This window comes from Poromitra crassiceps (genome assembly GCF_964638095.1).
Source record: "Poromitra crassiceps genome assembly, chromosome: 18".
Classification (NCBI taxonomy): Eukaryota; Metazoa; Chordata; class Actinopteri; order Beryciformes; family Melamphaidae; genus Poromitra; species Poromitra crassiceps.
The window spans coordinates 26,376,804-26,401,509 of NC_139636.1; the positions used below are offsets into that span (position 1 = coordinate 26,376,804).

Below are 24,706 nucleotides of genomic sequence, written 5' to 3' on the forward strand. Positions count from 1 at the left end.
AGAATTGAAGCAATAAATCCCCCTTATTTTGGTTTGGGAAGCACAGACAGCTATGCTTCAGGTATAACCTCATCAACTCTCCCCCCGAACAACATTTCACATTCGTTAAATATTGTTATAGTCTCTGTGTACTTTTACCTGGGTTTGATGCAATTTGATTTTTACAATGCTACATTGGTTGCAGAGTAACTCAATCCTCCTTAAACTCAAGCAAAGAGAACAATGGCCGGCAGCACAAGTGCTCAGAAAGTGCAAAGTCGACACAGAGATGCTGCAAAATAATGTCATTGGTCACTGAAGCTGTGTACAGCTGTAGTGACCTCTGTTATTATGCTTGAAATATGCAATGCAACTGAAAAAGAAATGAGGAAAAAGCAGGTGTCAGGTGAAACAAAATATATTATGTTTTGTGTCCTCAAACAACCTCGAACATCTACTGTACAGAAGAGCAAATATTTTAAACATGTGCAACTATACAAACATTAATGTGTGTATGTTAACTGATGTATAAATATTAACATAGAAAATAATGTGGAGGACCACCATCCTCATCAGTTGGGCACTTTAGGCTCAATTCTGAGTGAGGCTTCATACATGCTTTCTTCATCCAGAACGAAACTGTTATCCAGCAGATACTGGGCTGCCTAAAGGAGGAAGTGAAATGAACAGTGAATGAATATTTGTTTTTTAGAAAGACCTAGAAAAAATTGACTTAATATCAAAATTCCTTTTCATAGAAATCATTTCGCGACCATTTTGCATCCAAGTGGTTTGAAGGACTTCTCAGTGCAATTTTCACACTTTGCAAAGTCATCCTGTGGGCCAGATTGGACCCTCTGGCGGGCCGGTTCTGGCCCCTGGCGGGACGTATGTTTGACACCCCTGCTCTAGAGTGTATTACCGTAGTATTCATATTTGTTTACCTTTGGCTGATGATCAATCTTGTATGCTGTTTGCTGAAACTGCCTGATTTCTCTGATGATATGGGAAATCTGAAACGTAATAGAACCAGGATGTTTAATTCTAACAGTAAAACACACACTTTGCACATTGCACCAAACAAGATACTGTGGCAACTTGGCAAGAACATCTTACCATCCTCATCTTTGAGAAGTTGACCAGGTTATCTTCTGTGTAGTTTGGCGTGCCCTCCTCGATGAAAGCCAGATCCGTGAGGTACATCCCCAGATACGGCACGCAAGGGGGATCGCAGCTGGCGGGAGAAAACACATGTCATCTGGTTGCATTACACACCATATTTGGTTTATCAAACCAGTAAAGCTACATCCTTGAACAGAACTCACTTCTTCAAAGCCTCGCGCAGGTTTTTGAACCTCCCCTCTGATGAAACCAACTTCTGTAGCTTGTCAATCACCACTTTTGTCTAGAGGAGCAAGGTAGAAAGGGTATGAAGCATGGATTCAGTGAGAACATTAACGACATTTATGGCGGGACAAGGCTCACAGTCACCCCTGGATAAAGGACATTTCTTCTACTCTTAGAGAGGCAGACCTGGCATATATTTTTCACAACATGCTTTGCTGTAACGTTAATATGTTGAAACAAAGGTTATCTCTTAATTACAGAGAGGAATGGGCAAATGACATATGGTCTAAACCTAAGCTTATGTTCAGATGAAGCAGCGTTTTGGTCCTGAGCCCTATGTCACTTTCTTTCTAACCAGAAACCAGAGGTCTTGCCATTTAAGTAGGGTGGTTCACAGCTATACCAGAAGAGAACAGGATATGCAATGTCTGTGATCTAAAGGATGTTGAAAATGAGTTTCATTTCATGTTTTATTGTACTTTATATGATGATTTGAGGATTTCCTTATTTGACGAAATGGAAAAGCAAAGCAAAGACCTGAGCTCTTCTGGGCAGATGATGGCCAGAAGTTGGAGTGGTTGTTTAAGACTGAGGTATTTAAGACTGCTAACTTTATTTCTAGGGCCTAGAATAGAAGGCAAGCACAGCTCTTTAAGTAGGTTCAGCTGGTGGTTTTCATGCTGTACAACTTTACTGTATGTATTTTGGGTGTTTCTGTTGGTTTTATGTTTGATCATTATTTGTTTAAATGATGAACAGTAAAAGTGTCCTGTAAGCCCATGTGGGCTGGGCTTCCTTCGAAGCATGACACTTAAATAAAGAAAATCAATCAATCAGATAGATAGGCACCTGCTTGGAAACCTTGAGCCAGGTCTTCTTGAGGCGGAAGACAGAGCTGCGGTTGAGGGAGGAGTTGATCTCGAGCACAGCATTGTAGTTGTGGAGACAGCGGCAGATGTCAGCCACAGCCACCCATTTGTCTATGACTGCCACCCTCGTGACCACATCCTCACATCGCAGGATCTCCGTCGCAATAAGGTTGCTTATCTTTCAGAGGGAAGAGATTGGGTTACTTTTAAAATTAGGAGCAAAAAGAAGACTTGTGTGAATTATTGTGGGGGATGGTGCTTGTTGATTGAAACGTACATCATTGAAGTGCTTCGTTGTTTTCATGATATAGGGTGTCTTCTCATTTTTGTCATTCTTCATCCAGCCTTGTCCAAAGAACTCTCTGTGAAGCCGTACAGTGTGGATTGGTCAAGAAAAGGTGGATCAACATCACTGAATCTCTCTTGTACATAAAGGTGTGACCAGAGGTGGAAAGTACTCAAGTACGTGAGTAGTTTATTTATTTATTTATTTATTTATTTATTTATTTATTTATTTATTTATTTATTTATTTATTTATTTATTTTAGGAATGGTACTTTTTAAGATTTTTTATTTTTTATAATGCTATACTTTTACTCTTACTTGAGTAATAGTAGTACTCTTAAAGTAGTAAAAGTACTTTTATATGAGTATTCTTCAATTCTTACCTTTCTGGTAGGTCACAGATTGTGGATGTGAATGGGACATTCTCCAAAGCCAAAGCCACCTGCTTTCGGGTCCCTCAAGGGAGTGTTTTGGGGCCTCTCTTTTTTGCAATTGTATATCAATGATTTGAAAATTGCCTGCTCTTCTGATCTGTTTATTTATGCTGATGATTCAGCTATTCTGGTGTCTCATAAAGATGTAGCTGTGGTTGAAAAAACTCTGGGGGACGAGCTTCATAATGTCGGTATCTGGTTGTCTGATAACAAGCTGTCTCTTCATCTAGGAAAAACCAAGGCCATATTATTTGGTTCCAGAATTAAGCTAGGTAAGGCCCCTGACTTGAATGTAAAGGTAGGTGAGACTATTATTGCAGGTAAGGATTCAGTAAATTATTTAGGGTGTACTTTGGAGAAACACCTAGCTGGGGATGCCATGGCCATAAAGCCATTAAAAAAACTCCCACACTAAGAACATTGGCTGGAGCATTGGTACAATGCCATTTTGACTATGCTGCCACCTCCTGGTTTACCAGCACAGCGCAGTGCTTGAACAACAAACTTCAGACTGCCCAAAATAAAGTAGCTAGGGTGGTGTTAAAGCTGTCTCCCAGGACACACCTTGGCCCAGCACATTTCTAACAGCTAATTTGGCTAAAAACAGCTAATCATCCAAATTAAATTAGGATTTACCCATAAAATCATACATAATGCAGTTCCCAAATATCTTTACAACTACTTTAACCATTTTAGGGACATCCACAGCTATGCCACCAGAGGCAGCTCAACTAATATCAGACTTTTTTAAATATAGGACTCTAGTAGGAATACCTTTCTGTACTCTGCTGCCATTGAATGGAACAAAGTTCCAGCATCACTGAAGCTTATTGAGGCACAGAGCAGTTTTAAGACGGCAATTAGTGGTTGGCATCCAGTCTTTTAGAATAGGTAGGTACCTAGCACTGTATCAGGGAGAGAATGTATATTGTATTTGATAACTTTGTACTTTAGCCTATGTTCATTTCTATATGTAGGTATGTATTTATGTATTGTGAGTCTTAAGTATTGTATTTGCACCTGACAATCCTGTCAGCCATTCCCCTTCCTTTTATCGTGTTCTGATTCCCCGGAAACCCAGGAACAAGATGAGCCGGCACAATAATTTGGCTAGGATGATTGAAGTTTGTAATATAAAAAGAATTTATTATAAAACCTGCTGAAGTACAAAAATAAATGAAATTAGCTACAAAAATTAGAATTACAGATGGAGTAAGAAATTCTCCACTGAAAACGAACCGCACCCAATCTCAGACTGTACCCAGTTAGCTGACAAATGATTTTAAGCGAGACTGGCTTCCAATGTTTCAACATCTGTTATATATCAATCAGAGACTTCCTGCTTCAGGGTATTTTTCCATTGGTTCACCTATAGTTAAACATAAGAATGCATAACATCACATCACAGAGGAGTTCAACTAAAGTTCCTTTGTGGTTAAACCATATATGGTTTCTTGTAAACCGTACGCCTATCTCTTCACTTTCTTTGAAAAGACAGGAAGTCTCCACTCGCAGCCGGCTGCACAGGAAGCCTGTTCAACTCTGTGTAGCTCTGCAAACACGTATACACTTCTCTGTAAGCATAACCATATACACAAAGGAAGTCAATTTATAGGCTATTGAATCTGGGACAAAATTGTTGCTTTTTCCCAACACTTTCCCCCCAGAGGATCGCAATGGAAATAAGCCTGTGGCTTTGTTGTGTTTCAATCCTGGGCAGTTTTCTATGTTTCATAATGTCTGTCTTCTGTGAAGCAGTATTATGTGTGTTTTAAATTGTCAAATAAAACTTAATACTTACTTACTTTTAAATAAGCTACTTTTTTACTCTTACTTAAGTAATTTCCTGGACTAGTAATTGCACTTGTACTTGAGTTAATTTTGAGTTACTAATGTAACAATACTTGTACTTGAGTAGGATTTGTCAGTACTCTTTCCACCTCTGGGTGTGATGGCGGGGACTGCCCCCTAGTCCGACACCTCATTAGATGGCACTCACTCATATGGGATGACCTTAAAGACCAAGTGGTCCAGCAGGGTGAGCTGCTCTGCTATCTCCAAGGCGGAGTGGTTCTCGAAGGGCTCAGCCTTCCCTCCCTCCGCCTGAGACACAAAACAACACATGATTGAACACATGAAACACATGAAATGAAAAATGACTTTGTCAAATCAAAGCCTCAACCAAATCCCACAATTTTTTACTTCCTTGAAAAACAGAGTATCTTCAATGGTGACCTCATCATGTACCAGTATGAAAATTTCATCACAGATGTTTGAAAAATCCCACCCGTCCCATCAATTCAAACAGCCTTTCTCTCCTTAACTGATCTCCTCCCATTGGTTGACACTTTTGATTGATCCCTGGCCCACTCCGAGTAGGGAGTGAGTCCTTACCCCAATTGAGGGAGTTTGTGAGGGGACGACGGAGAATGGGAGCAGTGGGAGCAGCATTCTCTTTACCACATCGTTGTGACGAAAAGAGAGCTGAGCCAGAAGGCAAAGCTCTCGATCTACCAGTCAATCTTCATCCCAACCCTCATCTATGGTCATGCACTATAGGTCATGACTTGAGCGAAGGATGAGATCATGGATACAAGCGGCCAAAATGGGTTTCTTCAGTAGGGTGGCTGGCATCTCCCTTAGGGACAAGGTGAGAATCTTGGTCACCCGTGTGAGACTCAGAGTAGAGCCGCTGCTCCCTCGCATAGAAAGGAGCCAGTTGAGGTGGTTCGGGCCAGTGGCGTAGCAAGAAATGAAATTGCAGGTGGGCCTGAATAAAAGTGGATGGGCCACATTGACGTAATCGACATGATCAGAATCAGAATCAGCTTTATCGGCCAAGTATGTAGACATACAGGGAGTATGACTCCGGTATATGTTGCTCTTAATGTATTTTCAAAGGAAAAGAAAATGTATGAATACAAGCTGAAACAAACATCAAGGACTGCGATCAAAGGTATATAAAGCAAGTTAACAGCTATTTACATTATATACAATAAGTGTGATGTAGAATGTCCGCTATGAATAAGCAGGAGTAAAACAAAGAAATCATTGTATACCTATGTACAAATCATTGTATAGCTCACTGCAAAGACAGTAAAAGTATAGGGTTTGTTTTCTGCCAAAGGGTGTAACTGCTGTACGCCATTTTGACACCTACAGTAGCAAAACTCCACTTTTGACACTGACCAAGCCTTGTGGGTAGACTGGAGGATCCTAACAGCACTTCGGTCAGCTCAAAATGCATGCTGACATAAGTAATTCTAGCATGGTTCGCGCCCCCGTGTTACCTCCGGCTTGGTCGGGCATCCATACAGGCATGATTGGCTGTGTCTGCGGGTGGGTAAGCCGGATTAGGGGTATCTGTCCTGGTCGCTGCACTAGCGCCTCCTCTGGTCAGTCGGGGCGCCTGTTCGGGGCGCAAGAGAACTGGTGGGAAAAGCGTGATCCTCCCATGTGCTACGTCCCGCCGGTGAAGCTCCCCGCTGTCAGGTGAAAAGAAGCGACTGGCAACTGGGCATGTGTCGGAGGAAGCATGGTGCTATTCTACGGCTCTCCCCAGATCGGCAGACGGTGGAGCAGCGACCGGGGCAGCAGGGGGGAAATTGGCCAAGTACAATAGGGAATTAAACGGGGGGGGATTCAGAAAAAAAATAAAAATAAAGTAAGATGCTCTCAAACTGCTGTTTCATTGTGATTTTAAAGCTGCACGAGGCAAATTTGTACATCGGGGGTTCCAAATGTATGAAGTTAAATATGTAGCAAAAAAGCGAGAGAACTTGCAAAATATGATGTGAGAACTTGAAGAACAAAAATTTTGAGTTGTATGTTTAAATTTTCACCCATAGAAACTATTCACACACGTGTTCTGAATATGAAGGCACAGGGAAAAAAGAAAGTGAGAAATGTGTGTATTTTTACATAAAGAATTGTACATAGTGCAGCTATGCACTGCTCATGGGTATACAGTACAGTAGCATTGACTTTACTCACCAATTGTGCCACCTCTTCAAGGCTGATCTGATTGTCACCATGATCTTCCTGAGTTAGAGTCCTGGCAGACATGGAAAAAGATAGTCAAGCTCTGAAGAATATACAGTATAGTAAATGTGCTTCACTGGGTTTGTGTTTTTACATAACGGTAAACTCTTAGCCTGGTAAGCAGCCCAAATAAATCCTATGAAGAGTGATGACAACTGGGATTCATATGGGGCTGGATACCAGGATAGTACATTCTAGTCCCCACTGCTAAAGCTCTGTATCAATACCTGATGATATTGGCCGCTGCCTTCCTTTCCTGGGTCAGCAGCTCAGGATCATGCATCACTTCTTCCAGGAAGGAAATAACCTTCGTCTTCAGCTCATTGTTACTCTCAAAGTCCTGGAGGAGCGCAGAGAGAAACACAAACAGGCGGCTTACAATATACTGTGTAGAATATTAAATTAATCATAGTCGTGCTTAAAGGAAAAATCCATCCTCGGATACTCTTAAAAGGTTAGATAGCATCAATTTATGATATAATACATACTTTATTGATCCTTTGCAGGAAATTACTTAAGCTGTTACATACAATCAGTCCTTAAAGTACACAATGGCAAAAATACAACAGCAAAACACACACACACACACACACACACACACACACACACACACACACACACACACACACACACACACACACACACACACACACACACACACACACACACACACACACACACACACACACACACACACACACACACACACACACACACACACACACACACACACACACACACACACACACACACACACCGATAAATCCAATGTAAACAAAGCCAGTGATGTGATGACAGTGTTTCAACAGGGGGCGCCATACTGCCATGTTGGATTGGGGCGTGTAAATGCAGACTGTAATTGTGTTGGGATGTTTTACCGGAGAGTGTTTGGACACCCAGTGCCTCAGGACATTCAGAACTCTGTTGGTCGCAGCTCTTCTGATGATGAACTCTTTGTCTCCATTTCTCTGATCTGTTGGGAAGCCTGGGAGGAAATGATTTGAATGAGTTTTTGACCTGACGTGCAGCACCAGTGCTATATAATTTGCTAATGAGGAACAGTGAATTTTGGTGAACATGTGAATTTAATAAGGTGAGTCCTCATGGTTGGGTGTGTGTGTAGTACCTGTGCTGGCGAGGGACAGCCGTCGATATTTCTCCTTGGTGGGAGTGCCCTCGTTGGCTCCTGCCGTAGCGATAGCGAAAGCGGAGGCAGCAGACAGGGCGCTGCGGTTATTGTTGTCCATCTCTCGACACGAGGACATCACCATGCCATTGTTGTAGGAAAACAGGGGGAACTCTGCAGGGAAGCCAACATGTTGAGAAAATGTCATTAGGTGAAGTTAGTTGGTTTTTCCCCTGTGGGCCATTCGAACAGATTTTGAACCCGTGCAGCAGAAGAAGCAGGATGTGTTTTTCCCCTTGCTCATGCTTCCACTAGGGGGTAGTATAGGCTAACACTACTCTCCCTGTAGAATTTGCTTTACAAGAGGCTTTGATATTCAAGATGGTTGCGGCTAAATATAGCCACCAAATATCAGCATAACTGAGGAATCAACAGCTTCTCTGCAGTCTAAATCCTGAGACCGTAGAGACATCATAAGGAGCGAGAAATCTTACACTGTGTGCAACTGTTCCCAATTTGAGGTAATTCATGAATTGCAGGTCACTCTCTTTTGCTTTTAAAATCGATCTGTATGATTTTGCCATAAGATTTGTACGACACAGAGGATCTTAGCTACAGTGAAACAGCCTCATTACTGGGGGCGGAAGGGAAAACACGCTCCTGAGCTTGTTGCTATGACACAAGTTTCCCTACCACCTACTCAAGCCAAGCATTGGCTTTCCCCAGATGTTCATGCACCAGTTTTTACATTTCATATGGCTCATGCTAGACACAATGTAATGCCTCTATTATGATACACTTCTTTTGACCAATCACAGCCTATGAATCAGAGCCTTAATTTCGACCAAAAATAAATAATAATAATAATAATAATAATAATAATAATAATAATAATAATAATAATAATAATAATAATAATAATAAATCCATAGACAGTAAAGGAATACTTTGAATTTAAGAAGATTTGACACTTGGTCAAACAGAAGAATGTGCAGCGTTCACTGATGAATGTGGGATTGAACAGGAAGTGGGATACAGGACATGGGATACATGGACATGGCATACAGGTGGCATGCCATGTGTGTGCTTCAGGAGTTTGGAGATCACACTACTGAGCAGTAATGATGTCACTCTGCTGTCTGGGACACAATGTACCTGAGGAGTTTTTGCACTTGACGTTTTTGGGGGTGGTTGGTGACTTCGTGGGAGAGGTTTCTGGGTCTGCGTCATCGCTCTGGTTCTGATCGTTGTCGCTTTCTTCCCGTACAGAGTGATCTATAACGCCAAAAGCACGCGGCTCAGTCAATACATAATTACATGACATTAAATTAACAGTCAGAATAATCCAAAGACATTTGCTTGGAGTCCAGGGAAAATAAGTCACCGTCGCTGACGTACCTTGTTTGCATGCAGCCGTGTCCTCTGCCTTGTCCGTCTTGGCCTCTCCCTCATCGGGGATTTTGCTGGAGACAGGGCTGGACACGTAGAGTTTGTTGATGTCCAAGGTGGTCTTGCTGAACGGGGACATGGCGGAGTACATGCTTGCATAGCCATTCGATGAGCAGCTGAGGGCGGCCAGGTCGAGAGCCTTGCCCCCAGTGATGATAGGGATGTTAAGGGAGAGCTTGCGCCGGCGGTTGGGGGACGAATTCCTGGAGATGGCCAGGGGCGGAGGGGAGGAGAACTTTCGGCTGGCCCGGGGGGAGCTGGGAGGCTCTCCATACAGGAGTTTGCTGTTCTGACTGCTGGCAAAGAATAACTCCAGGGACCTGCATCAAGGGAGGATATACAAATTATAGAGTTTATTTAGGACATACGAATATGTTTCTTTGATGGTAAGTATACTCGATGTTTTAACACACTCGTCATCAGTGAATATCATCTCAATAATTTATGCAAACCAAGTCAGCCGCAGCAACAAGAAGTCCCTTTGCAGCCGCGTCTCATCGTTTTAGAATAGGATACAGGCTGCAGTGTTGCAGAAAACCTCTCCCACTCCCCGCCACCCTCCTGGCGACCTCACGGGTTCCCATAAATAGCACAGCGAGTGATAGCGCGCATGGCCACTGCTGACACAGGCAGCCAAGTGGAGGTGTCTCGCAGTGACATGACAAGCGCCACAGGAGAGCGTGCTGCAGGGCGTGGGCATGGGGAGCTCCCCCTGATCTAAACCTGAGAGTGAGCCTCTCTCTCTAGGCCTGCGGAGGGCTCTGGTTAGTTAGCCCCACTGCAACACACCATCAATATTTCACACTATGGATCCTTTGCAGACAAGGGGAGGGCAGGGGAGGGGAGGGGAGGGGAGGGGAGGAGAGGAGGGGAGGGGAGGGGAGGGGAGGGGAGGGGAGGGGAGGGGAGGGGAGGAGGGGAGGAGGGGAGGAGGGGAGGGGAGGAGGGGAGGAGAGGAGGGGAGGGGAGGGTGGGGTCCTGCAGCATGGAGGTCAGTTGCCATAGAGCGACAGAGCCCAGTTGAGACACTCCTAGGCAGGCAGGAGAGACTGGACCCAATTACTGCATTCTAACACTGAACACACACACTGAACACACACACAAACACACACACAAACACACACACACACACACAGGCTGATACAGAAGCATCATACAGCCTGTCCTCTGCACCGTGCACCGTGCTCAGTCACCAACAGGAACAATCACATCGTCTCTAAAATCACTGCACTTTCCACTCCCAATCTGAGGGACCTAAACCTGTCACATGTAGAGCGCTTACAACAGCACAGGACCCTGAACACCGGCTCACCCCATGTTTCACCCTCCTCCCCATATCCAGGCACAGACATCTGTAAAAACATAGAAATAAAAAGATTTCTGCTGCCACACCTCTCAACTGCCTTAATAAAATTGTGGACGACCTATAATTGTTTTGTATCAACAATATCTATCTATCTATCTATCTATCTATCTATCTATCTATCTATCTATCTATCTATCTATCTATCTATCTATCTATCTATCTATGATTGCCATGATAAAAACCTGGGTAACACGTTCTATCTATAATCATGCATGTCAACTTGTAATAAGGTTTGTAAAGTATTATAAATGGTGGACATAATGTATTATAATAAATATCAATACTATACTGTAGCATGACTTTGTGAGCTTTAAAGTGACAGCACTATAAGGTTATTAGCAATTGTGTGATACTAACACCCCCCCATCCCCCGATTTTTTATCCCCCATTAGTGCTAATTAATTAATTTATCCTGGTTGCTACTCCACCCTCTGCCGATCTGGGGAGAGCCTAAACTGGCTCCATGCTTCCTCCGAGACATGGGCAGTTAGCCAGCCGCTTCTTATCACCTGACAGGGGAAGCTTCACCGGTAAGACATAGCACGTGGGAGGTTCACGCTATTCCAAACAGTTCCCCTCCCTCTGAACAGGCGCCCTTAACGACCAGAGGAGGAACCACATTAGCAACCATGATATTGCATGTTTTGGTGAAGGGGGTTCCTATATGAAGGAAACCCCCGGGAGGCACGGGGAGAACATGCAAACTCCACACAGAAGGGCCCTTTTGACGACCCCACCCGGGCGGTGGGCACTCGAGGACATGCGGACGGGCACGCATTCCTTCAGCGTTCACAGTGTCCCAGGTGGGAATCGAACCCAGGACCTTCGAGCTGTGAGGCGACAGCGCTTACCACTGCACCACCGTACCCCCTCTACTATAACACAGTTATGAGGACTATGAGGAGCAGTATTTGCTGGCTGCAAGTAAAGTGTCAAACAAAAAAGATTATTCTTTCAAACACTGTTGTCACTTTGGCATGAAGGTATAAAGCATTATGAAGGCTGAAATTATAATATATTATGTTCACCGCTTATAATACTTCATAGACCTTGTTATAAGTTGCCATGCATGATTATAAACATTTATAAAGAGTTTTATAAAGCCTTATAAATGCATTATAATATCCTGCTGAGATGAAACCAGCTGAGAGGAGGAGGAAGGTTGCTAGCCTGAACCCAGCACCATGAATCACTGAAACCATGTGACCATTTGAATTTTGCTGTTTACTAGACTGGCATGTGTGTCGCTCATGTCTACTGTATATACAGTATATATTCTGTATGCATCCAGCTCACAAATCAGCATGAGCTTTCAGATCAAAGTCTTGTATGTTTGAACTGCCTCCTCAGAGGGAAGTACTGATAGTCCCATCAATTCTGAAATACAAATGGCCTCGTGGCGAATGATTAAAAATGTGGAAAAACAAAAAGGGACAACTCATTGGACTGGATTGGGGGCGAAAGCCTCCGCATACTGTCTCAGGGCATTACCATCAGTCCAACATGCCTGCCTAATGTCTACTGTACTTCTCCACATGACCCAACAATCCTATACTGTATGTTTATGCAGCATGGTATGTTCTGGAGCGATGCCAAACAATTGAAAAGGGATTTTCTTTGTCTTTTTTCCCCAATTGTAAATGTTGTCAAAATGCCAGCGACGCCCAAGTCTGTCAAAGCGAGTGTAGTCTCGCTGGCCAGCCTCCTCTCCCTTCCGTCTGAGGAATCTGGCGCCGCAGGTCTCCATAGTGGGATTGCGATGGGCGGCGCTTAGCGGCAGTGCCTTTGGAAAATAATTTCCAACAATCCAATTTGCCGTTTTCAGCGTGTAGCAACGATCTAGCGTGTACGTTTCTGCCGTTAGCTTGCTAGCTATTTAGCATTGTTGTTTTCACTGAGGCGGCAGGGCACTATTTACAGCGACACACAGGGAGGAGGGAGCGGAAGCCGCTCTGATTGACATGGTCGGAGCCAATGTCAGAGTTTGTAATAACCCGGGAGCGGACATCCGGCTGCCACCGAAACAGTCGCTCCAATGGGAGAGCAGCTGTAGTGCAGGGGAGGGTTTATCCCTGTTGCCTGCCGAGACTCCTCGGATGGAAGGGAGAGGAGGCTGGCCAGAGAGACTAAAGCGAGTGTGACCCACTCACCGAGCAGGGATGGCGCTGATGGGCTTCTTGTAGATGGTGATGAGTTTGTCCAGCACCACGTCAGCACTGGTGAACACGCGGTAGGAGTGCAGGAAGGTGTTGAGGAAGTCGATGGAGAGGAAGCGCAGGTCGGTCAGCCGCTCCAGCAGGCGCTCCACGCTGGCGTAGCGGATCTGCAGCACCTTGCACGAGTTCATCATCTTGCTGAAGCGGATGTCCACATCATCGCAGTACAGGCTGGAGTCCGACCTGCTCACATATAACAGACCCACACGTGAGCACAAAACAACCCCAGGGCAAAACAGGAGTTGCTAACAGCAAATAGTTGCATATCGTTGCTTTCGGATGATCATGGTATCCTTGTACCTTGTATCCTTGTAAGCCAACTTTTCAGGAAGTACAAAAATAAGCATTGTTTTCAGCTTGACCACCATGCATTTTTGGGTAACACTTTACAATAATGGTACATTAATGAATGGTTAGGTAATGCTTAATAATGCTTATGTGGTAGAAAATTGAAGTTCCATTTTCTACCACAGCTTATAAGCATTCAATAACCCTTAGTTAGTGCTTATTAACAATAACCATAACAAAGCCTAACCATTAAACTATTAATTAATGTATAAATTAATACATAATTAGTAAATGAGTACTAGACACATTAGTTAACTGTTAATTAAGGGTTAGTTGATGCTTATTAAGCATTAACTACCACTTAATTAATGATTACACCGCTTATATGAATTATCCCCTTATTCTAAAGTGTTACCAGTTTTTGTGTTTTATCTAATTGCTTGTGGAAAGTTTTAATAAACCCAAGATTTGTATCATTTCTATCATTTCCTGCAAATGACCAAAATTGGAGTAACAAGGTTTTCAAACGACAGCAACGATATTCAGTATACTCCTCATTTGCACCAACAGACAGCCACACACACACACACACACACACACACACACACACACACACACACACACACACACACACACACACACACACACACACACACACACACACACACACACACACTTGCTGTATATGAAAATAGGGCTTACTTGATCATCTGTGGCACGGTGACTTTAGAGTTATCTTCAAAGGCGTTCATCATCAGCCCGTTGCAGCGGATGTTGTCTATGCACTTTATAGGACAGATGGAGCAGACAGAGGGAATGTTAGTACTGTAATGTGCAGCCTCACCGCCAACATCCACGGCCTCCTGTCTGACCGTGGGAGAGGGTGTGATGTGTGTTGACGTGCCTGGCTAATGTCACTGGTCCACGCAGACTTCTCCTGCCTGGAGGAGGCCACCAGGATGACTGTGAACGACTGACTGTCTTTGGGCTCCACCACAATCTTGAAGTCCAAGTGCTCCATGTCCTGGCCAGTCTTGTCTGATTTGGCTTGGAAGCAAAACAGACACACATATACAGTTACAGTATAGTTAGAGAGCAGCATTTCTATCAATACAAGCGTTCATTTCCACATCCATTTCCCCAAAAATGTAATAATGATCTGAAGTTCAACATTATTTATAAATAGTGTCGTCATTTAGTCAACAACATATATTATAAGTAATGCATTATCCTTTAATATTTTCAATAATTCAGTTTGAATTTTGGATTATCAATCATTTTGAATAGGAATTACTTTCTAGCAGTTGTCTCACACTAGAATATAAGTCTTCAATTGTTCGACATATGAATAATTCAATATTTAGTAATCATACATTATATAGCACATTACACATGGTACATAGTGCACATTTCTGTGTGCTGCTGTATGAATAAAACACTGAGGTACTCACACTCATCATCTGTCCCCTCAGGATCCTCCATAAGAGTGCAGTCTATAAGCGAGGTGACTCCATTCTGGAAACAACAGACAGTATACATTTAGCATCTCCATAACCGCCTCATCTGGCTCAATAGCCACTCGCACTGGTTTTACAGTGATACCATAACATCGAGTACATTTAACATTTTCAAAATCATGCAAGGAAATATAAATAACAGTTATAATTAGGGATATCACAATATATCATCCCACGATATATCGCGATATCAAAACGTGACAATATGTATCGTTGAGATGAAATCTCGAGAAAAAGAAGCTGAACATGTTGGCATTGATCTGCATCTGATTGCATGCTCGCTCTCCTTTTCATTGCTTTGTTTGAACAGACGAGGGACGTTACAGACACGGAGGATGAAAATGGTGAAATTACTCAAATTAGCGTGGAGGATGCCCCCTCAACTTACAAATGGATCGCAAAAAAATATTGTTAAAATATTGTATCGTGTCGTTATTGTGAACCCAATATCGTGTATCGTATCGTATCGTGAACTGAGTCTATCGTGACACCCTTAGTTATAATTGTATTTACCAAGAGACAAGGAAGGATGTCTGCACAGCTGATTTTGTCCTGCACCTGTATCCAAGTTATGCTGGACCATTCTAGTTCTATCTCATAATTATATTTACCCCCTTTAGTTAACAGCCTTCTCTTTGACCCCCAAAACACATTGGCCTTTGTAAAAAAAAGAAGAAGTTTAATATGGTAAAATAACACCACTCCATTACACAAATCAAAGTGACATCAAACATCAATAAACTGCGTTCAAAAGTGTGCAACGAGCACCTCTGTGTGCGCATGCCCATATCAGCATGCATATCTCTGGTGGAAAATGCCATGACATCTCTAACCCTGCAGCTTTCATCTCCTGAAGAGAGTTAATCCATTCAATTGAGCTATTCAAGGTTTGTGGTGCCACACAAATGGAGATGGTTTGAAAGGAGTGGCCCGAGCACCAGCTCAGCAGCTCAGGCCCACCTTGGTGAGATGAAGCTTTCCCCCAGAACTCCTGGTGCAGATGATTAAATGCTTGGAGAAGAGAAAGCACTGCCGTTCCCCTTCCTTCTTCAGAGACAGAGAGCCCAGTCGCCCACGGGTGATCTTGCCTTTCTCGCTCATCGGCACCTGGATGAGGGACCCTGTATGGGGGAATGCATGTGTGTGTGTGTGTGTGTGTGTGTGTGTGCAAACGAGAGGGGGTAGAGGACAGAGAGAGAGAACAGGAAACCATATATAAATGGTAAGATATTGGGAGCTTGCCTTTAGTTATGTATATAGAGTATGTTCATTCATATGGGATACATAGGATTAAGTAATTTGCCATTTCTATTTTGCCCTTCCCCTTCCATCAAGGCCTGCTGGGGATGTGTGACATTTACAGCGCCTGATTCATCACCAGTTTGCCTCAGAACGGTCTAATTACACTTGGAAATGAAAGAGTCGCCTCGTGGGGAGTACACACTGTTCCTCAGAGAGAGAGATATACGTCTCTTTTAAATCGGACGTCTTTCCCCAGCAGAGGTCTGCGTGCGGATGCTTGAAGATGTGTCGAACAGGTGAGGGACAGCAGGAAATACACTCTGCTGCTGCGATTGTGCTGTCCTGCGGAATCAGCGGTTCCTCCTCGTAGGCTGACAGAAGCAGATCTGATCGTACAACACTTGAAGGCAGCATTTACCTTGTCTCACGAACGTCTGGCTGGTGTCCAGGAGAATCTCGCAGCCCTCTACGATCATGCGCTCTATCGCCAGGTTCTTCCTGATGTTCTCCGTCTCGCTCACTTCGTCGTGCATGATTCTGTGGAAAGGACATTTCAACACTCTCAATTTCATCTGTTTGGGACAGTATGACAAGTGTAGATCATTTGGGAAAGAAACAAATAAAAGGGACTGATACACAGGAAATTGTATGGTCCTTCATTTGACTATTGTGCATGCATTATAATAATAATAATAATAATAATAGATAGGACTTATATAGCGCTTTTCTAAATACTCAAAGACGCTTAATTATGTCAGGATTCAATGTTCTTTTTCCACCAAGGCACTGTGGCTAATTTGGTTTGAACAATGTGGGACTGCTGTACCTGGAGAGCTCCTCCAGCTTGGACTTGGCATATTCCAGACTGTTTCTCTCCACATGTTCATGGGGTGTGTGGGCCAGCAGCTCATGGAGCGTCAGTATGTAGCGGGGAATCTAGAGGGACAGAACAGAAAGCAGCAAATGTAAGAGCTTACATGCATGCGTCATGTAATGTAATAACAGAAACAACCACCACGCACGCACACACACACGCACACAATCACACAGATGCACAGACAGGAATGTACATGTGCACAGACTGCCCACACAAACATGCACACTTACACTGATGAGATCAGTGGAGAGCACTATCTACAGTCATCAGCAAAATGTATTATCAACACAGCATAGCCTGAAGTAGGCCCCAGCAGAGCGGACTGTTATCAACACAGCATAGCCTGAAGTAGGCCCCAGCAGAGCGGACTGTAAGGAAACTGCGTGCCTTGCCAGAAAAAAGCCATTATTAAAGCCCGAGCTAGAAAATGTTTTTTCTACAGGGATATTCTGAGCAAAAGAAATAAAATAAAATAAAGAATATGGGGATATTGTGAGCAAAAGCAGAATAAATAGCTGCTGTTGACGTGTTGGTGATCAGTGGCACTACAATATGGGATACGGTTAGTTTAGAGAGCCAATGAGCAGCCACCTAGCAGAGTTAGAGCATTCAAGAAGGGGTTGTAGCCTATCTGTAAAAGTCTTGACTGAATTGGAGAGATTTCAAACTAGCAGTCAGACCAGGACACAGTAATTCTGGTAAAAGCAGAAATCAGCTAACCACCTTGCTTGTAAATGTTAAAATTTGCTTCCGACATTTGGGCCTGCTATGCCATTTTGCATTGTACGGTCCAAAACTGGATAGTACACGATTCACTGTTGCCATCTTGGACCACCAAACCAGCAGAGTAAATCGTAGCAGACTACAGGCAGCCACATTATCAAAATGAAAATGAAAATGAAAATGAAAACATGAAAATGAAAAATCTGAATGAGTAAATAAAAAAAAAAACTAAAAAACTAAAGCAACAATAAAACTGCTACAGAGCGATAGTTCAAGTGAAAGCCTAAAAAAGAGTTTTACTGAATTGTCTAGCTAGCCTGATGCCAGAGGGCTGTTCCAGAGGCTGGGGGCTCTGATGGAATCGGCTGGGTCACCTTTAGTCTTCAGTCTAGACTATGGAATGGTGGCTCTCAGGATGGGCTCATAAGAGGTTAAAAGCTCTGAGATATAGCTAGATGCTGGTCTAAGATATCAGTAAAATTTCTAAACCTGTCCTACAGTGGTAGCCAGCCACTGAAATAAAGCTAACATTTGGTAATATGCTGTCAAGAGTCGATATTCTGCTGGCTAAGGCAGGTGTACAGGAAGTTACAGTAGCCAATGCATGATTAAATAAAAGCATGAAACACTCTAATTTTGGAAATTCTCATGTGTTGCAGATCAAACATGTTGAAGTAAAAAATTACTCCAAGATTCATACAATTTTAAGATACATTAGAGCAGAGAGGGACACGATGATTGTGGATTTGAGAACTAACACTAGTGGGTCCAATAATAACATTAGAAATTCTTCATTTGTAAGAATTTAAGAGACATCCAGCTTTGAATATGCACCAAAATGGACTTGACATCACTTTGGTTTGCAGAATCATTTGGCATAGCAATCAATACTAATATGTTCGCAAATTATATGGCCCAAGGGAAACACAGTATGAAAACTGTGGCTGCAGGAGCAGTAAAAAATAATGACAAAACATGTCTTGTGTAGTATATCAGTGAGAAGTAAGTGCTAACCTGGAACATGGGGTAGGTGAGGAAGGTCTCCAGAGTTCTCTCCTCACAGTCGGGCTTGCCCTCATACTGCTTCAGCAGCTTGTCGAAGTCCCGGTTCTGCTTGCAGTGAGCCAGGATCTGCAGGCTGTACTGGTGGTTCCTCACAAACTCCTGGTAGATGTTCAGCATGGGCAGCAGGATGTCGAACAGGTCCGCTGTTGGAGAGAGCAACACCAAGACACGGGGAGAGATCAAACTCAGCTGTGGAGTAAACCATCATCATGCCTATTATTGACACAGAAAACAAGTAAAGTCAGCTTTATATGTGTAGTAGACTAGTAGCCCCTTACAAAGGGCTTCACAACGCCCACAATATGAAACAAGAAATCTTACACATACAGTAGCAAGCAAACCTATGTTTCTCTGTATGTATGTCTCTCTGTTCCCATTTACTCAAACACTGTCAGCCTGACACCATTCATATTTGGCAGGGCTACCAGCAGGGGTGCCCAGCAGATGGTGACAGGGCCGGGATTTTGAATGAGGTAATTAGGGTCGACTTAGTCTCTCCACAGACTCAAATATTACGTTGAATCGCTGTGCTCCTCATACTACATAATGAGTCTGTGCCGCTTCACAGCCACAGCTGGTATTTGAGGGCGGGTCTAGGGGGCGTTGAAATTGAATGAGTGACAGGTCATAGCACCAATGAGAGAGTGGTTCGAAAAATGGGCTGTGCCTCCCGTGCCGTCACTGATCGCAAAATCGTTACTGATTGGTGAAGGCTGAATCCAAAACTGGCCAATCACTGGCCAAGTGAACGGTTCACTTTCTAAACCAGCTGGCTGAGGGGAGTGTCCCAAACCCAGAGAGAGGTCTGCAGCATGCAGTAACGTAGTGTGTTAGCGTAAGAACTCTCATGGGTCTGGCGTTGAGACTAGGGTCGACCAAATGGTGGCCAAAATGAGTGAACACAGGTTCAGCACCGTGGAGAGCTCCATTTATTAGCTACTGATGGAGCACGCCTGAGTGGAGTTGGGGAAGTGGACTATGAACGCCCTCTGGGGAGGGAGAGGCTGCATGCCAACTCTGTGAGTGAGGCCTGACTAAATGGCCAGTGATTGTGTGCTCCAACCGGTATCAGAACTAGTGAAAACAAAATGAAGAAAGAAGAAAGAAATGATGCTTACCCAACACCAATGTTGGCCAGCTTGCTATTCTGGCTTTCAGACCCTGGTAAAATATCTGATGTAGGAACATGATAGTTTCACTGGGGGGGGGGGGAAGGGGGGGAACATTAGTGATACTGTATGTGCCATCCAACCTCCTAGAAATACTTATTTGGGAGTAAATTATTCTGCACCATGTCTTATACATTTATACACACCCTATATATTTACAGACAGTAGACTTGATAATTTGTTTGATAGGCCTATGGTAGCTGAGATAACCCCATACATTTACAGACAGTAGACTTGATCATTTGTTTGATAGGCCTATGGTAGCTGAGATAACCCTATACATTTACAGACACTAGACTTGATAATTTGTTTGGTAGCTGAAATAACCCTATGTGGAAAACGTGTTCTTAAGTGTTTTTCCTCATGTTACTGAGCAGAGTATTGTCATTATCCTCGCCATCAGTTTTAAGGGGCAGTAGCCTAAACGTGTCCACCAATTGTTTTATGGAATGTGCAAAAATTAAAATATATTATTGTTGAAATTCATCATCTGTTTTGTAAATCGATGTTCCATTCACTGTGAATGTTTTCAAAATGTACCTGTACTTATTTACACTAAAGGAAACTGTTATACTGTACTAGGTGATCGGTTTTCTTTGTCTGGCCCATGGCCACTTCAGATAAAATTGGGTCACATGTGGCCTGTGAACTAAATTAGTTTGACAACCAATGTCTGTCTTCCACACAAGAGAATTGCAAGTGCACCAGTGCCATGTGAGTGAGGAGAGAGGAGCCCACCTGTTGAGGAAGATGCTGCTGACGTCGTCGTGGGTGATGGGAGGCTTCTTGGAGCTGGCGGCCATACGTAGCGGCCTCAGGAAGTTGTTGACCAGGATGTGAAGCTGCTGGACATACTCTGCCTCTGAGTCCAGCATGCTGAACACCACCTGGTTCCTCTTCCTCATGCTCTCCGCGTGTGGCGAGCGGATGTAGTCCTGAATGATGGTCTTCCACTTCCTTCTGCAGATCCAGCCACGCAGGAAGCTCTGGACCTGAAGCAGAGTTTTTTGTTTTGAAAGGCCATGGTCAGTTTCTCAGCATCGTAATAACAGGGTTCCCACACATTTTCATCATGGATACGAATTTCAAAACTTGTCCATGTCTTTTCAAGGATCCATAATATAATTTCCACGTAATGTGAGGTGGTGACTCTGAATCAATAGCGAAAATGATTACGGTACTACACTAAATAGGCTTTACTTTTTTGATCTTCTTGATTTCACTGTCGTTGTCATCGCTGGGCGCAGCTGTAGGGCTGGAGTGGATCTTCTCGTTGTCTTTGAGCAGTCCAGAGATCTGACAGGGAAACAACCACAAAACTCTGTTCACATGGCTGCTATTTTTTATTTATTTTTTTATCAAGTTTTTTCTCCCATTTTCTCCCCAATTGTACTTGGCCAATTTCTCCCTGCTGTTGTTGCTCCACCGCCTCTGCCGATCTGGGGAGAGCCGTAGACTAGCACCATGCTTCCTCCGAAACATGTGCAGTTGGCAGATGCTTTTTTTCCATCTCACAGCGAGGAGTTTCACCGGCAGGACGTAGCTCCTGGTAGGATTGAGCTATTCCCCCCAGTTCCCGTTCCCCTCCAACAGGCACCCTGACCAACCAGAGGACTCATACCTCACCGGCTTCCCACCTGCAGACATGGCCAATTGTGTCTGTAGGAATGTCTGACCAAGCTGGAAGTACCGCTACTGGGAATTGAACCTAGGTTTCCGCACTGGTAGGCGAGTGCCAAGTGCTACACTATCCAGTATCCAGACACCCCACCTGGCTGGCATTTCTGTATCAATATTGATTTACATTGGTCACTTAAATGCAGTGTCACTAGGTACAGAGCTGCACACTGACAAGAGGTAAACAAGTTGCTAAAAGAAAACCAGACTGGAACTGCCTTGAACTGGTTCAAGGTGTTTCTATTTACTTTGTGAGTGAGAGTAGTTAATTATCATTGCATTTCATAGAAGAGATGCAATATAAAGCCCTGTTCATGCATATTCAGCACATAATTTAATCTCAAGCATCACATTTGCACATTAAAGTAAAATGACTATTTGATCTGAAGAATACGGCAGGGAACGTAACTCTATTGAGGGATTGTTTCTGAGAAGAGATGCAAAGTGGAGCGTGGTCGGCCTGAACGCATCTCTCATACAGGCTGCTCCCATTTCTGTCCTCGAGTCACACACTATTTATCGATACAAAGATCAAAGATAATCGGCATAATGCACGGTTTTCCCGCCTGTTATCTGTGTTGTTGGCAGGTTGGGGCGAGCATGGGATGCAGACACATTTTGGAAAGGACTGGGTGCAATGCAAGAATCTCTGTTAATGTAATATTATTTTGTCAGTTTGAGAAGTCTATTTATGGTGGGTCTGTCTGATACGGTGCCGGGCAGCCACAAATAAGTACTGTATATGGAAAATCCTACAACCCTCAGCTATCACGGTTCAGTCAGAGAGGACAAAATCCTGGACATTTTAACAGCGCTCCCTTTAGTGTTGAGGACCTTAATACTCTAGTCTAGTGACTATCATCAGACGATCCATTCATACTCAGTAAAGACAAACAAACAAAGAAAACAAAAGAAAACAAAAGAAAACAAGACAAAACATAAAACAAAACAAATACTCCCGAGGGTAAAGGAATGAGAGTGAATATTACCTCTGACTTAAGCCTTTCAATCTCTATTTCCCCATCTTCTATCTGTTGTCGAAGTTGCTTAGCAACAGTTTTCTCTGTCTCCACAATCTGAAGCAGATGAAGATACTTCTGCATGAGAGTCTCATGCTCGCCGGCCAAGTTTCTGTAACTGTTGTCATGTACACGGCAATGCACACGCACACACGCACGCACGCACGCACGCACGCACACACACACACACACACACACACACACGCACACACACACACACACACAGAGAGTACATAACATGACTTTCACATAGCATCTAACTATTGAGACTTGAGTAATGAATTAATGTGTCATTATGTAACTGCATGTAAAGCGATATGTGCCATATCTTGTATTTTAAACCGGGACATGAAACCATGGCAACCCCTAACAGCTTACGCACATCAGTCAAAGATGACTTACCCGCTACCAACTAATTCAGCTAATTATCATGTCTGCACATTTCACTGATGTGCTCCTTTACCTGGCATGTGATATTGCAGCCACCCATTCGTCGCAGTCCTTTACATCCTCTGTGCGTAACTCCACCGCCTTTTGGTTTTCGTGGGTGAAGATGACAGTGAAATAGTACTGAAACAAACAGGGGGGGGGGGGGGGGTGAAAAGTCCTAGTTTAAAAAAAACTGATGACATGACCATCATTAACCTGGCATGTAATAGGCTACTACACAGAAAAGGGAACATTTATCATGATATGCTTTCTACTGTAGATCGACCGATCGATCGATCGATCGATCGATCTCTATCTATCTATCTATCTATCTATCTATCTATCTATCTATCTATCTATCTATCTATCTATCATGGCCTGACTGAAGCGCCACTGCTTTTGTCTGTGTTTGTTCCACTGCCTCGCTGAAGACATCAAGCGGGTGATTTAAAACCACAGAGGGCCTGGGGAAGCCACATCTTCCTCGCCCACGAGTGCAATTGATGGAGCACGCTGACTGAGGGAAGCCTCCCCCAACCTGCTTCCTGGGATGGCTCTGGTTCCCATGAGGAAATGCCATAAGACATGGAGGCTGGAGCCGCGGCCAATTACATAACTGTGCGATACCTGTTACCTAGCAACTCCACTCAATGTGAACCGATAGGCTGTTTTTGCGTTTGTTGCCACACTCTATTTTAGACAAGCGTGCTTCCTTCTGCTCTTGATTCCCAACCACAACAAATTTTGAGTAGTGTATAGTTGCAGCGTGGAAATCGCTGCCAGCATTTTCTTTTTTACATGTGCGTCCTGTGTCCTTCTTGTTTAGGACCTACAATTAGGCTGCTCTATGTCTTTTTACATTATTGCTATATCTGACTATATTTTGTTCTGATTAATAAAAAAAAAAAGTAAAAACCAACAAAAACAACGATTTGAAGATGGTTTTCCAACTAACTCTACAACGGTCCTCTGCAAACAACCACCTGCTTCTTTCAGGAGGAAGGTTTCCCCTAGAGATTGTTAAATGATACAGTGGGGCAACTACAGTATTTGAACAAAAGCGACATGGGATTTTCATCCAATGTTGTGATTTTTGTTGGCACAGAAATTGCTACCTATTATCTGAACAGTGGAATAAGATCCCAAACGATGGACTGCAGTTTTATCTCATATCAAGGCAAGAATAATATGTGACTTACATTTTAAAAATGTTCCATTAAGCTTTAATTTCCTGTGTATCGATTGTGCATATTTGGGTTTATCTATAGACAGTTTTAACTTGACAACAATAACAACCGTCCCAACCCACCTGAATATCCGGTTTACTTCCTGTATACATAGCTGAGCGCAGGCTGATATTCGGCTCATATTAAATGTTAACGTTAGGCCGTGTCTCCGACAGACACATTAACAAGGTAGCCTATTTCGGTCTTTATGTCTTGTAGTAGTTAGTAGTAGTTGTTGTTGTTGTTGTTGATAGTTGCCATAACAACCACCCCTGTCGGAAAGACGTGCACACGCTGGGTAGGAAGCGTTGTTGTCCCGGAGGCGATATTCTTTTTTCGGATGATGGCGAAGGCTATGCGAA

General features: G+C 43.5%; 1 protein-coding gene across 2 annotated transcripts in view; it reads right to left on the reverse strand.

The window, feature by feature from the left end:
• Positions 1–536: 536 nt before the first annotated feature.
• rasgrf1 (Ras protein specific guanine nucleotide releasing factor 1) overlaps positions 537–24,706 on the reverse strand; it is a gene marked incomplete at its 5' end in the record, with an annotated part of 31,873 nt that continues 7,703 nt past the window's right edge. Inside the window, 26 exons of one of the 2 annotated variants that reach the window (XM_083654534.1) lie at positions 537–644; positions 924–992; positions 1,096–1,213; positions 1,305–1,384; positions 2,176–2,373; positions 2,473–2,557; positions 4,914–5,017; positions 6,908–6,968; positions 7,183–7,295; positions 7,834–7,940; positions 8,082–8,255; positions 9,237–9,356; positions 9,480–9,850; positions 13,047–13,295; positions 14,103–14,185; positions 14,305–14,438; positions 14,852–14,915; positions 15,878–16,038; positions 16,578–16,696; positions 16,986–17,095; positions 18,774–18,967; positions 19,943–20,022; positions 20,732–20,985; positions 21,194–21,289; positions 22,660–22,807; positions 23,153–23,259. In XM_083654534.1, the coding sequence (XP_083510660.1) occupies positions 552–644; positions 924–992; positions 1,096–1,213; positions 1,305–1,384; positions 2,176–2,373; positions 2,473–2,557; positions 4,914–5,017; positions 6,908–6,968; positions 7,183–7,295; positions 7,834–7,940; positions 8,082–8,255; positions 9,237–9,356; positions 9,480–9,850; positions 13,047–13,295; positions 14,103–14,185; positions 14,305–14,438; positions 14,852–14,915; positions 15,878–16,038; positions 16,578–16,696; positions 16,986–17,095; positions 18,774–18,967; positions 19,943–20,022; positions 20,732–20,985; positions 21,194–21,289; positions 22,660–22,807; positions 23,153–23,259 (3,492 nt within the window). In that variant the 3' untranslated portion in view covers positions 537–551. Of the gene's footprint in view, positions 645–923; positions 993–1,095; positions 1,214–1,304; positions 1,385–2,175; positions 2,374–2,472; positions 2,558–4,913; positions 5,018–6,907; positions 6,969–7,182; positions 7,296–7,833; positions 7,941–8,081; positions 8,256–9,236; positions 9,357–9,479; positions 9,851–13,046; positions 13,296–14,102; positions 14,186–14,304; positions 14,448–14,851; positions 14,916–15,877; positions 16,039–16,577; positions 16,697–16,985; positions 17,096–18,773; positions 18,968–19,942; positions 20,023–20,731; positions 20,986–21,193; positions 21,290–22,659; positions 22,808–23,152; positions 23,260–24,706 lie in introns of both variants that reach the window. The other variant, XM_083654533.1, reaches the window with a different exon arrangement.